The 14,050-nt window shown below is 43.9% G+C and overlaps 1 protein-coding gene across 1 annotated transcript in view; it reads right to left on the bottom strand.

Moving 5' to 3' along the window:
* Tamm41 (TAM41 mitochondrial translocator assembly and maintenance homolog) overlaps positions 1–12,888 on the bottom strand; it is a 43,130-nt gene extending 30,242 nt beyond the window's left edge. Inside the window, exons 1-3 of the mRNA XM_008854947.3 lie at positions 12,624–12,888; positions 10,145–10,327; positions 6,945–7,037 (exon numbers count right to left, since the gene is read on the bottom strand). Coding sequence (XP_008853169.1) covers positions 6,945–7,037; positions 10,145–10,327; positions 12,624–12,758 — 411 coding nt within the window. The 5' untranslated portion in view covers positions 12,759–12,888. The remainder of the gene's footprint in view (positions 1–6,944; positions 7,038–10,144; positions 10,328–12,623) is intronic.
* Between the last annotated feature and the right edge of the window lie 1,162 nt (positions 12,889–14,050).

Consider the following 14,050-nt stretch of genomic DNA (forward strand, 5'->3'; position numbering starts at 1 on the left):
CCTTTCTTCCCTTTCCCTCCCTCTCTTCCTTTTTCCTTCAGCAAGCACAGAAGAGAAACTTAGGTGTTTTTTGAGTAACCAAACGAATGGATCTATCTTTGCATTTCAAAGGTGAGAGGCCCAGGGCTGAAGAGGCAGCTCAATGAATAAGAGCACTGGCTGATTTCCCAGAAGGCCTGGGTTCGATTCTCAGCACCCACATAGCAGCTAACAACTGTCTGTAACTCCAGTTCCAGAGGATCTGACGCCCTCTTCTGACCTCCACGGACAATGCATGACACAGGTGCACTTACATACATGCAGGCAATACCACGCGTACACATAAAATAAAAAAATAATAAATAAAATATTTAAAAAAAAATCTAAAGGTGAGAGGCCCAAATGCTGGCTCACAGTAGCAGAGCCAAATCTAGTAAACCAGGTTTTCCAATTTCTAGTTCAGGCCTCTCATACCAGAGATTTTTCTATCCACAAAATGTAATACATCTAGCAAAGCTACATTATGGTGATAGTCACACAACTGTAAATATACTAAAATCCACATATATTTTACTCGAGTGGGTCATATGGTGAGTTCTATCTTGTGATAGCTAGTCTTGGTTGTCAATTTGACATACCTGGGAAGAGGGGCTCTCAACTGAGAAACTGCCTCCAATCAGACTGGCCTGTGAGTACCTCTTTGGGGTATTTTCTTGACTGTTAATTGATCTAGGAGGGTCCAACCCACTATGGGTGGTGCCACCCATGTCCAGCTGGTCCTGGGGTGTATAAGTAAGGTAGCTGAGCCAGTTGTGGTGGCACACACCTTTAATCCCAGCACTTGGGAGGCAGAGGCAGGTGGATTTCTGTGAGTTTGAGGCCAGCCTGCTCTTCATTGCAAATCCAGGCCAGCTGTGGCTACAGGGAGACCCTGTCCTAAAAAAAAAAAAAAAAAAAAAAATGGTAGCTGAGCAAGCCAGTCAGCAGCATCCTCCACGGTCTCTGCATCAGTTTCTGCTCCAGGTTCCTGCCTGAGTGCCTGCCTTAGCCTCTCAATGATGGACTGTGATCTGTGAGCCAAAGAAACCTTTTCCTGCCTAAGTTGCTCTTTGGTCTTGGTGTTTATCACAGCAACAGAAGGCAAACTAGGACATATCTTGAAAAGTTGTTATTTTCAAATGCTGTGTTAAGTTGGGTGTGGTGGTACACGCCTTTAATCCCAGCTCAGAGGCAGGTGGATCTGTGTGAGATTGAGGCCAACCTGATCTACATAGCAAGTTCCAGGTCAGCTGTGGCTACAGGGAGACTGTCTCAAAAAGGAAAAAACAAGTTGTGTTAATAAAATATATTTTAGCAAATAAAATGTACTGCAATCAATGCATTAAAATCCTCTAACAAGACATCATCGTATGGCAATGTGAATGCTTTTAAATTTGAAGCCAGAGGATAATTTGAGACTAAGAGCTAGAGACCAGCAAGGCAACATGGTGAGAGCCTGTTCTCTTAAAAAGACATTAGCTATTCACTAAAAACAGAAAATAAAAAGTACAAAACTGTTTCTATCAGGAGCTGATTTATATTAAGATAGAGTTTCTGTTTTGTTTTTAATTTACAAAGGGCTGTCCATAATCTTTGTTGTGGAACACTGCCTCTAAGCATGACATGGCTATTGCATTCTTGAAGTCAGAGTAGGTGTGATTACCCACATGAAACCCTCACAGTCTACTTAGTAGCATTCCTCGTAGAGGGGAAGGAGGGTTCGAGAAGCTAAAGTGGCAGAAAACGAGGGGCTCATGAGGCAGCACACTAGGTGAACAAGGCCCCACTCCTCCTGGAGGATCTGTAAGTGGTTAAGGGTTTTGGGGGGGGCACATATGGACGGGACACTTGTCTTGGGTCTTGTAAGCCTCCTATAGGTTGCCCACATCTCACACATGCTCCTGTAAATAACCCTAATTAAACTCAAACTCCTCATTTTACCAAGCTAGATGTGAGTGGAGTCATTTTTCTGGTCATCACCTATGCCTGACCTAAGACAAACAGACATTTGTTAATGTCTCCCAAGGAAAGGTGAACACAACAGTCTATTAAATACTTTAAATTCTATGACTCTGTACTGGAAAGGTATTTGTTGTAGCATTTGAGATGTAGTTCAGTGTTGGCCTACACTACACACACACATACACGCACGCACGTGCACGCACACACCAAACACATACAAATACCAAATGACTCAGAACTTGACTGTAGAAAATGGGCGTCTCCTCAACTATGAGGTATGCTGAGAGCAAAGTATGATAGAAATTTAACTTACACTCAACTTTGTCCCGCAATGTCCAGTTTTTTAAATCCTTTAAATTCCATTTAACTTGCTACTGATTGAGAAATTCCAATTCAATTTGCAAGACACAGACAACTTTAAAGCTTTAGACAAAATGATTTGATGTAATTCCTTTTAACACACAAAAACAGAAGTCATGATTCTCATGATTCTTTCTTGAGACATTTACTCTGGTTCCCCTGGAAGACTCTGCTGCCCTCATCAGATCTGGTCCTTTCTGACAAATATTTGCTGCCACCTAGCGGTAAAACGTTTGTCTGAAGTTCTTTGTCACAGAACTAACATTTATTTCCACAGGAGTGGGAGCCAAGGGAGTACTGTGTTCACTTACCAATTTTTAACAAGATTTTAATTTTATGTGTATGAGTATTTACTTGCATGTATGTATGTGACCATGTGTGTGCAGGTGCCTTCAGAGGCCACAAGAGGGCGATGGACACCCCTCCCCTCAAGCTGGAGTTACAGTCAGTTGTGAGCTGCCATGTGGCTGCGGAGAACCGAACCTGGGTCCTCTGCAAGAGCAGCTAGTGCCCTTAACCACTGAGCCATCTCTCCAGCCACCTCATTTTCAATTTTTAAAGATAGCCTAATTTATTTTTCTCCTCAAAAAAATTCTTTTTGAAGTGTTTAAGATTGAACTCAGGGCCTATGTCCCTAACCCCCTTAACTCAATTTTGTTGTGCCAGAAACTTAATGAGAATGAGGGGTAATCATTACTAGCAATAATATTTTTTTCTCTAAGTCAGTAAAGATATACACAGTTTTATCTGCCACTCTAGGTTCAATCCCCAGTAAAACACCCCCCCCCTTTTTTTTGAGGCAGGATGTCCCTGTAGCCCCAGCTGGCCTAGAACTCACTATGTAGACCAGGCTAGCCTCAATCTCGCAGAGATCCACCTGCCTCTGCCTCCTGAGTGCTGGGATAAAGGCATGTGCCACTGCGCCCAGCACGAACACTTTTTTTTTTTTTTAAAAGTATTGCAGGCATAAAATATAGTACAGAGACTATTAAATTTCTAATTCAATCCCCTTTTATCTTAAAATTGCAGAGGCAGCCAGACACTGAGCGGGAAACAGCATTTTCTCAGTGTCAACTTTTGACTGAAGTGTCACACATTTCAGAATCCCCATCCACAAGTAGACTGCCCTAAGGCAAGGGAGATTCAGCTGGCAGTACAGGGGCATGCAGTTAGGAGGAGAGGAGGTGGCTAGACTAGGTCTGTTGGATTCTGAAAGACCTGTGTTCTTCTGAACACACCACCCTGCTTCTGGTCTTAAAGACCTTTGTAGTATAGCAGTCAAGTGTTGTTATCCCCATTATATAGACGGAATAACTGAGGCTTATACACTGAATAACTGAGGCTTATATAGATGGAATAACTGAGGCTTATACACTGAATAACTGAGGCTTAACCCTTGGGGGGCTAGGGATGTCACACAGTGGTAGGCCCTGGGTGTTCAAGGCCCTGGGTTTAATCTGCAGCACTGGAAAAAAGAGTTGAAGCTGGGCAAACCTTTGATCCTGGATCTCTCTGAGTTCAAGGACAGACTGGTCTACACAGCTAGATCCTGTCTCAAAAAAACAAAACCAGAACCAAAAAAAAAAAATCCCTAAGAAATTGGGGCTGGGCATGCTGGTGCACACCTGTAGTCCCAGCTACTCTGGACAACACACAAGACCATGTCTCAAGGAAAACCAAAATGAAACAAAACAACAAGAAGAAGACTTGGGATAGAAGCTGTGTATTTACAAATTTAAACCACATTTGTTTGCTTAAGTTTTACTAGTTATCTGACCCAGAACTGACAAATTCATCTATAAAATAAATAAAATTATCTATTCATATGAATACTTATGAAATAATTTCAGAAAGACTATTGTTCTTAGACATTCAATTTTTTAAAATTTTACTATTTTTATTTTATGTATATGAGTGTACTGCCGGCATGTATGTGAGTGCACCCATGTTGTGCAGTGCCCAATGAGGTCAAAAGGTCCAAATTCCCTTGGAACTGGAGTTATGGATGGCTGTTAGCTGTCATGTGGTGTTGGGAATCAAACCTATGTCTTCTGGAAGAGCAGCTCTTAACCACTAAGCCATCTCTCTAGTCCCTTAATGTTTTTCACTGGAACATGGAGGAAACTCAGTGGTAGAGCTGTCTTGACTCATATGCATCACGTCCTGGGTTCCAACCCCAGCACACAGAGAACTGCTCTCACTGAAGTAAAAGCCACAGTAAAGGGCACACATCTGAACGGTACAGCCTGATAAGCGTACACGTGCAATACTACCCAGATCACACACTTCTGGCCACTTTAATGAGCTACACCACTACATTTTTAAGTCCAGGTTCCAAGGTAAGAGAGTCTCCACAGCTCACATACATCAGTTATCAGAGTTTTCTTTATAAACCAATGGGCTATGACTGTATAAAGCTCTGTCTGGTCTCCCACAGCTGACTGCAAAAGGAGACGGCAATGTGTCACTGTTATGAAAAGCACCTGACAACAATCCACAGATATCTTTGGAACCTGAGATATTCTGATAGCACAGGGAATATTTCCCTTAGAAAGGTGTTGGATTAGTAACCATGACTACTGAACACAGCTCTTGAAAGAAACTTTTTGAAAATAGACCATAAATTTGGAAAATTAAAAAATAAGCATAAAAAAAGAAATAATACGATTTACCAATACTTGCTAAAAGTTAAATTCCTGAGCTGGAGAAACGACTCAGTAGGTAAGGTTGCTTGCTGCCAAGCCTGACAACTTCAGTTCAATCTCTGGGGCCCACATGGTATAAGGAGATCAAGTTGTCTTCTGACTTCCACACGTGTTGTGGCACTTCTGGGCAACACACACGTGTGCATGTGTGCACGCACGCACATACACACACACAAACACACACACAAAATAAGTAAATAAAAATGTAATAATTGTTTTCTTTTTTTCCTTTTTATATTTTATTTATTATCTTATGTGTATGAGTGTAGTGCCTGCATGTAGGTAAGTACACCCATGTCGTGCAACGCCCACGGAGGACAGAAGAGGCTGTCGGATCCTTTGGAACTAGAGTTATGGACAGTTGTTAGCTGCCATGTGGATGCTGGGAATCAAACCTGATCTTCTGCAAGAACAATCAGTGTTCTTAACAGCTGAGCCAATTCTCCAGCCCCGTTTTTTTTCTTTTTAAAGTTCAAGTTCCTGCCCACTTTTTTCTGTTGAGAGTTCAAGAAGATGCCTACTCCCCATAACCCCTCCAGCAAAGTCCTAAAAGAAGTAAGATCACAAGCACGGGATACCATCACGGACCTTTGGAGGACACTCCAAGGTCCCAGTCATGATTTCTGGATTGACTGTCTGACTTACCTACTGCCTTATAACAGCTGCAAAGCTCTCATGCACCAGGTACTATCCTAGGCCTCTGGAGAGACAGCAGTGGACATGGTGCTCCATGGCCCTGGGTTCTAGAGGGCAAGGTAATCTCGGTGGTCCCGATACACACGAGGAGACACTGGGCTTCACCTCTGCCTCTCTCTCTGGCCAAATGGACTAACTGAGCCTGATCTCATAAGGCAAATGAAGCTGTGTGAGTTTAAGATGATCCGTCTCAGTCTATGTACGTATGCATACATAAATTTATTTATAGGGTCTAAGTAGCCCAGGTTGGGCTCAAACTTGGGATTCTCTTGCCTCAACTTCCTGAGTGCCAGGAGTACAGGCATTTGCCTTGGCTTTTGGTCTTCACCAAACTAATTCTCCAACTTTCTGAACACCAGATGCATCTCCTACCATCCAATTCAACAGACCCTCTCTAACTGGAACTGTAAATTAGAGGTTTCCATAACCTGCACTTCACTTAACAGTTTATAACTGAGGAACAGCTGAGTAGGAGAGGTGAGGAGTTAGGGATATCATTCTGGGGGAGAGTGGGTATTTAGTATACACAAAGTTCTGGGTTCTAAACCCCAAACCACAAACACAGAAGAAAAAAAAAAAACACAGAAGATATTGGGTGGGGAGTACTAACCTACTAACTGGCACCACCCTCCCAGCACTTCAAGGTGTTCATCAGCATGAATCTCTTGGGCCTTGTCGTTAGGGCTTTAATGGCAGTTCTGTTACCTGACAGTGACTGATTAATTCACTGCTTTGCTAAGTAATTCAATCTCTAGCGCTCCCCCCAACCCCCAAAGTCTGGAAGTAGGGCCCTCTAGTCACATGGTTGGTTCTTCTGGTCATCAGACCCTATCCTGGAGCTAAGCAGAGGCTCATCCAGAGTCACCCAGGCCTGGGGATATGACTTGGCTCAGTGGTAGCAATTACCTAACATGCATAACACCCTCGGTTCCACCCCCAGTCCCTGTTATTCCTAACATTCAGAGGAATTCCAAGGGTTTTTAGGTGCTTTAACAGGAACCAAGGAACATTTCTTCTTGAATCACAGTACCACAAGGTGGTAACTGGATACTGTTGGGTGATGAATTTCACAGTGCATAGGAGGACTCTACATGCATTTCCCCATCTCCCCGGAATTCCATTCCATTCCATATCACAGGGATCCAAGTGAGGTCAAGTAAAGAGGCAAGGTTGACTGTGGCGGCCTATGGGGTGCACACTCACCGGCTTCTGCAGGCGTCCAGCAATGTACAAGTTCTTCCAGTTGAGGAGATCGTCAATGAGTACACTCGTGCTGATAACCCCATATTTGATAAGCTGAAAAAGGAGATGACATGAAAAAGCACAAAATAACAGGCTGCTCCTTACACAAGCACAGAAGTAAGGAAACAGTTTTTGTCTAGGAGCAGGACTCCGATTTCCTGAAAACGCACATCTCCACCAAAATTATCCAGAGACTCTCCCAAGTCTGACCTGGCTCCCAAGGTAAAGGAAGCGAGGCGGCCAGTTTTTCAGGTTACATGATTGTTAAAGGCAGAACGGCCTTTAGACACCTGCTAGGATTGGTCCTTCAATCTGCAAAGTGATTAATTTAAAGTTCCTCATCTGAGAAATAAGAAACTGGGTACCAGGGGCCACTGAAAGGACTCAGCAGGTAAAGGTGCGTGCCAACAAGCCCCATGACTTGAGTTTGACCTCAGAACCCATAAAGTAGAAGGAGAGAACCAGCTCCTGAAAGCTGTCCTCTGACTTAAGGTGGTGGCATGCATGTGTCCACATACATACACACAAAAACTAAATGAATGCAAATGTTTTTTAATTTATTTTTTTAAATTGGGGTGTGTGTGTGTGTGTCTGTCTGTCTGTCTGTCACATGTATGTGGTGCTCGCAGAGGCTAGAAGAGGGCATCAGATCCCCGGAGTTAACGTTACAGGCAGCTGTGAGATGCTCAACGTGGTTCTCTGGAAAAGCAGCAAGTGCTCTTACTGAGTCATCTCTCTGGCAGGGTCTCACTGTGTAAACCCTGCTGGCCTGGAACTTGCTATGTAGAGACCAGAGATTTTCCTGTTTCTGTCTCCTGAGTGGTGGGATTAAAGGCATATACCATCATACCCAACAATAAATGTAAATCTTAAAAGAGAAAGAGGCCCAGTGACAACAAATGACGTCAAGTGGCACTGTGGGGTGAAATTAAAGCAAGTCCTAAGGCTGGGCACCATAATGCATGCCTACAATCCCAGCTATTCCAGAGCCAGACACGGGTAGATTACTGGACCACTTCAACCAGGGAGCAGTTTGGTGCCAGCCTGGGTAAAAAAATGAGACCCCTGCCTTGAAAAACAGAAACCTCAAGGCTTAAGCTACACAGACACATACAGATATAGGTCCTGGAATTTTAACCTGGTCATCCAATATTTTCTGCATTAAGAAAGACCAGCGATAATAAATGACATGTCAGGTGGCACTGCAGGGTAGAATTAAGCTAGGTCCTATGGCTGGGCACCATAATGCATGTCTGCAGTCCCAGTCCTAGAAAATTTTCTTTAATTAAGTTTTTACTTACATCTTTCCCATAACGAATTTTGGTGTTGCTGTGGACTCTCAAATGGTTACAATTACAAAACAACACCCAAAGATTAAAAACCTCTTATCAGTGCTAAGCACATGGAATTATAGACAAACTCATTTCCATAGTAATTTGCATAAACCCTGAATGTAGATTTCCCAGCTTACCAAGTCCCATTTACATCAACAAATATCTTTGCTAAACCTCAGTATGTAAGTAGCCCCCTCAGGCTGCAAATATTTAAAGAGTAGCTAAAGAATTTCAATTAAAAAGTACATCCCCTCTGGCATAAAATCATGCCCAAACATCTGGTTACTGGAGCTCCTGATACTATTTGAAAATGACTAATTAGATAGGCTTGGCATAGTATTAATTATGAAAAAGAACCAAACTATGTGTTTTGCAAAACAAAAGTAGACGCACAAGACCATGTAATTGTAGACAGGGAACAATTAGACCATGGACACATTATGGCCTGGAAGTTCTGGAACCTGTTACTAGGAAGCTGCAGGACTTTGTGGAAGTATTTTCTTTTTCTGAACTATGGTTTCCTTGGCTGCATTATGCAGGAAGGGACAGGATAGAACCTTGACCAGAAAAGCAAATACATGGCCTTAAGATTATGCAGGAATCACTAGGCAATCACTCAGTTCTTTGCCAAGTTCAGACAGGTCTTCAAGCCCTTCTCTCGTCATTACTCCAACCTCCTGCCCTTTAACTCACTGAAAGACCTTGTAAAATATGCACAGTATCAGGTTCCATCCAGACCAGCTGAATCTAGATCTGCTTTTTTAACAGATCCCTAGACACAAACCTGTAAAGCTTTGACTGTTCTAACAATGGGCAGCAGCGCTGGCACAGGGGAACCCACAGGTCATCCCTAACCCAGTCAGTGTTCCATTTCCTATCTCCTTAGACAAGTCCTACTCACCTGCTGATACAAAGAGGTTCCCTCTGTCACTCAGCACCCACATGCACCCAGCCACTTTTGACATCCTGTTCACTTCCAAGTTCTTCCTGGAAGCATCCGTCCCTCTTTGTACATAACATCAATTTCCAAACTGGCTCTAAATGGCCCTGCTGATTCCCACACTGCCCAAACAATAGATCTCATGTGGTTCCTAGACCAGCAACTTCAACATCATTTGGAAGTCTGTTAGAATGTCGAATTCTCCAGCCCTACTAAATCTACTCTAGTACTAAATCAGTGTGTCCAACAGATTACAACCTGAAAACCACTTGGCCAAAGGTCAAACAAAAGAATCGATAAACAAAAACAAAAAAGACAAACAAAAAGAGTCATATTCAACTATCTTCGAACACTGCACTCACAGTCAAGGGAAAATGACTGCTCCATGCCTGGGTTCAAGCCAGCAGAGGGCTAGAGAGATGGCTCAGCAGTTAAGACCACTGGCTACTCTTGCAGAGGAGCTGGGTCCTGTTCCTAGCACCCACATGGCAGCTAACAACCACCTGGAACTCCAGTTCCAAGGGATCCATATATGCAGGTAAAATACTCATATCCATAAAATAAAAACTGAATTTTCTTTTTTGTTTTTTCTGAGACAAGGTCTCCCTGTAGCCACAGCTGTCCTGGAACTCATTATGTAGACCAGGCTGACCTCAAACTCACAGAGATCTACCAGCCTCTTCCTCCCAAGTGCTGGGATTAACGGTTGTGCACCACCACGCCCAGCCATATAAAGGCCTGGCCATAAAAACTAAATTTTAAAAAATGGTTAAGGAAGCCAGCAGAGGTATGGCTATTTCCTGAGAACAAGGACATACATATTTCACTGGTATTCTATTGCCAAATTAAAGCCACCCAAGTTAAGACCAAGGCTTGAAGTCACTTACCTTCCCATCACACAAGATCAAGGGGTTGAAGTAGACTCCAGCACCATAGTTATTCTGGATAGATGTGATCATCTTGGGCCCCAACAGTTTCAGAAAAGAGTAGTGGCCCCAATTCTTCTTTAGATTCTCTGTGTGCCATGCAACCGGGTCATCTACTGCAAACACAAGGTCTAGCATGGGATTCTGGAAAGAGATAAGTGTGAGTTCAATACAAATTCCTTAAAAAAAACAGCTAGATATGTAATGGAAAGCTCTAAAGTGCCATAATACCATGTTTAATGGCCATAAGACTGAGGGTTATCATCAGGAACTTAAGCAGGCCTCAGGAAACAATGTGAGCTTTGTTTTGTCAATATAAATAGTGATACCAAACACTTATTTACTGTGTATTACTGTGCCAGCTAAACACTTTACATACAATATAAACAGCAGGTCATTTTATCTTCAAAATAGTCTTACAAGGCAAATGTGTTATTATTCAATTTATAAGAAAGGAAATGAAGGACCAGTAAGTGCTTTGCCCGAGGCAGAAGTTAGAGTGGCAGACCTAAGCAGCATGGCAACAGATTCTGTGGGCTGAACCACACTACGCATCACTGTCTTTTGGGTAACTCTTCTCCAATTTTCTTCAGATTAAATTAACATTGTGTGGATAAATTCTATATAGTCTGTAAAGGGAAATAAATTGTTCCAACTCTCACTGATTTATGACCACTTAATGTGTGCCTATAATCAGTTGTGATAAGTCCCAGGGTAGAGGTCAAGAGCCTACCAGGGAGAAGGACCTGAGAGATCCTCCCTAAATTGACTCCACAGAGGAATGGGCAATATACCAACTTCACTCAGAACAGGGGTAAGATCAAAAGGACAGGAAAGAGAAATTTTCTTAAACATGACAAGTGTGAGTTTTGAAGACTGTATGAAAAAACAGTGTGGCAGAAGTAACTGGGGAAGTATGGGCATGGTGGAGTCACCCTAGAGGATGCTGCTCCCACTGGCAGGACAACCAGGCATGGTCTGGGACCTACAGTTTGATATTGGTGTAACAGGACATATTTCCATGGAACTGAATGAGATCAGAGAGAGAGATTTCCCATGCTACAGAAGAGATTAAGGCTGAGGAAAATCTGATAGGGAGACACTGAGACGCCATGTAAGTAGTGAAAAGACAGGACTGGCTAAGGCACTGCCCTGAGTGTGATTTAAGTGTAAGAATACACAAGACTTGTTAACTTGAATGTAGAGAAGAATCTTTTCTTACAGAGAATTCCAGGTTAGCTCAAAGGAAAAAAATTCACTGAATAATCACAGGGTGGGCCAGGCATGGTGGCAAAGTAAAATGTACACCTTAAAATAGATAATCCTTTGAGTTTGTCTCATTAAAAAAGATTACACATAGCTGGGTGTGACAGCACACACCTTTGATCCCAGCATTCAGGAGGTAGAGGTAGGCAGATCTTTGTGAGTTTGAAGCCAGCCTGGTCTACATAGTGGGTTCCAGGTCAGTTGGGGCTACATGGTAAGACCCTCTCTCAAAATAACAACAAAAATCACTAGGTTGCTTTCAGGAGGCTAAAGACTGATCTGAGTTTCCTAGCATGATCTCCAGCCATTAGTGATACTTAAGAGTTGGAGACAATGTGGTTGGGGAGGGGAGGGGAGGGGCAGAGGATAACCTAAGGTGTCCATTTGTTTTTCTGAAATAGGGTCTCTCACTGGCTGGAGTCTGTCAAGTAGGCTAGGCTGGCTGGCCAGCATGTCTCAGGCATTCGCTTTTCTCTGCTTCCCCATCACTAGGATTACAAGTGTGCACCACAATGCTTAGTTGATAGATGTTTTTAAAAATTGTAATTATGTGCCAGGTGTGGTGGAACACATCTTTTAATCCCAGGACTTGGAAGGCAGAGGCAAGTGGATTTCTGGTCTGTCTGGTCTACACAGCGAGTTCCAAGGCAACTGGGGCTACAGGGAGACCCTGTCTTAAAAAAACAAACAAACAAACAAACAAAAAAAACCCACAAAAACCAAAAGAACCTAGTCTGGTTTACCTAAGAAGTTATGATGAGGTCCTGTCTCAAAAAACAAAAACAACCTTATCTCTCTCCCCATGGAGTTGGGGGGTGAATAGGACCAAAACACATAGTATGAAATTATAAAAAAATACAAACTTTTTTTTTTTTTTTGAGACAGGGTCTCCCTGTAGCCCCAGCTGGTCTGGAAACTCGCTATGTAGACCAGGCCGGCCTCGATCTCATAGAGATCCACCTGCCTCTGCCTCTCGAGTGCTGGGATTCCGGCCCAATAAAAAAATATTTTTAAGCAACAAAAACCAAAATCCAGCTCACACGGGGGAACACCACTATGGCTAGCATTCTGCTGGTTTATGCTTGGCGTGTGCTGAGCCCACGACACCCAAGGGCTCAGAAGGGACGGAAGGCACGTGGGGACTGAGGGCACAGGTGCCGGGGGTGGGGCTCACCTCCTGGTGTGCATTGGGCCCCGCCTGGCGGTACACCGCAGAGCCATAGGCGAAAGCCAGGCTCAGCTCCTCGGGAAAGTGAGACAAGATCCTGCGCAGGCCCACTCCCGAGCTCTGCAGCGACTGCAGCGCCATGAGGCTGGCGGGGATCCGGTAGTCCCGTTGTGCAAGCAGGGACCCAGGGCTTGCAAGGACCGGGGATAGCTCCGACGTCCGACAACGCGCTCGGAGACTTGGGTCATGCGGCCCGCGCTTCCGCCGCCGCCCCGCCTCTCCACGCTCGGGCTGCAAGAGGAGGCCGCGCTCCCCGGCCAGCGCAGGAGCTAGGTTCCGCCCCGCCCCCTGGCGGGAGGAGGAGCGCGCTGCAAGTCCAGCCTGTGACCCTGCCGGAAAGGTCAAGCCTCGAAAATGATCCTTGACTCTCTCCTCAAACCACAAAAGGAAGATCAAGTCACGCATCTATTGCATAAGAGTGTTGTTTGTTTGTTTTGGTAACAGAGTTTCACTTTGTAGAACACATTATGTAGACCATACTGGCCTCAATCTCATGGTCTCTGCCTCCGCAGTGCTGGGATTAAAGGTTTAAGGCCCACTTCCCCCATGTATAATCTTTTTTAATGAGACAGAACTCAAAGAATTATCCATTCTTGCTGGGCGTCGTGGCGCGCCTTTAATCCCAGCACTTGGGAGGCAAAGGCAGGCGGATCAGCCAGCCTGGTCTACATAGCGAGTCCCAGGCTCGGGGGTGTACAGGGAGACCCTGTCTCAAAAGCCAAAAAAAAAAAAATCCATTCTAAAGTGTACATTTTACTGTGCAGCCATCATCTCTACCTCTAAATTACAGATTTTGAAGGTTTAGACAGACACAGATAAAATGAAAAACATTCCTGTTCTACCACCCCGAGATTACATTGTTAAAATCTGTCTGTGGTTTCTTCATGTTAAAGTCCCTTTCAAGTCTGATAATAAAGAAGAAACTGCCCCAAAGTGGGACTGGATTGCACAAATATTCTTTTATATTTAAATTTGATTTTTGTTTTGGGGTTTTTTTTGAGGCAGGGTCTCATTATGTAGCCCAAGCTGGCCTAGACCCCACTAAGCAGGCTCATCCCAGGCTGTCTTAATCTCACAAAGATCCACCAGCCTCAGCCACCCCAAGTCCTGGAGTTAGAGGTGTGGACCACCACACCCAGTAGAATTTAATTTTAAGAGCAGAGAAGAGTTTTTGCCCCTTTGAGGATTGGTCCCACAAAGGGTGCTTTAATTTTACGTGCCTTTTCTGGAGAAAGTTGATCTGAGGTAGAAGATACTGTAGAGTTCTTTATGTACAAAGAGAAACTTGCTCAAGATGCCCCAAACTATCAGGATGTAGTTGAACTTTCAGACAGACACTTTGAAGCTGTACTTTCTTCTCTGACTTACACTGC

This window comes from Nannospalax galili, unplaced genomic scaffold (assembly GCF_000622305.1).
Source record: "Nannospalax galili isolate Female #2095 unplaced genomic scaffold, S.galili_v1.0 scaffold406, whole genome shotgun sequence".
NCBI lineage: Eukaryota > Metazoa > Chordata > Mammalia > Rodentia > Spalacidae > Nannospalax > Nannospalax galili.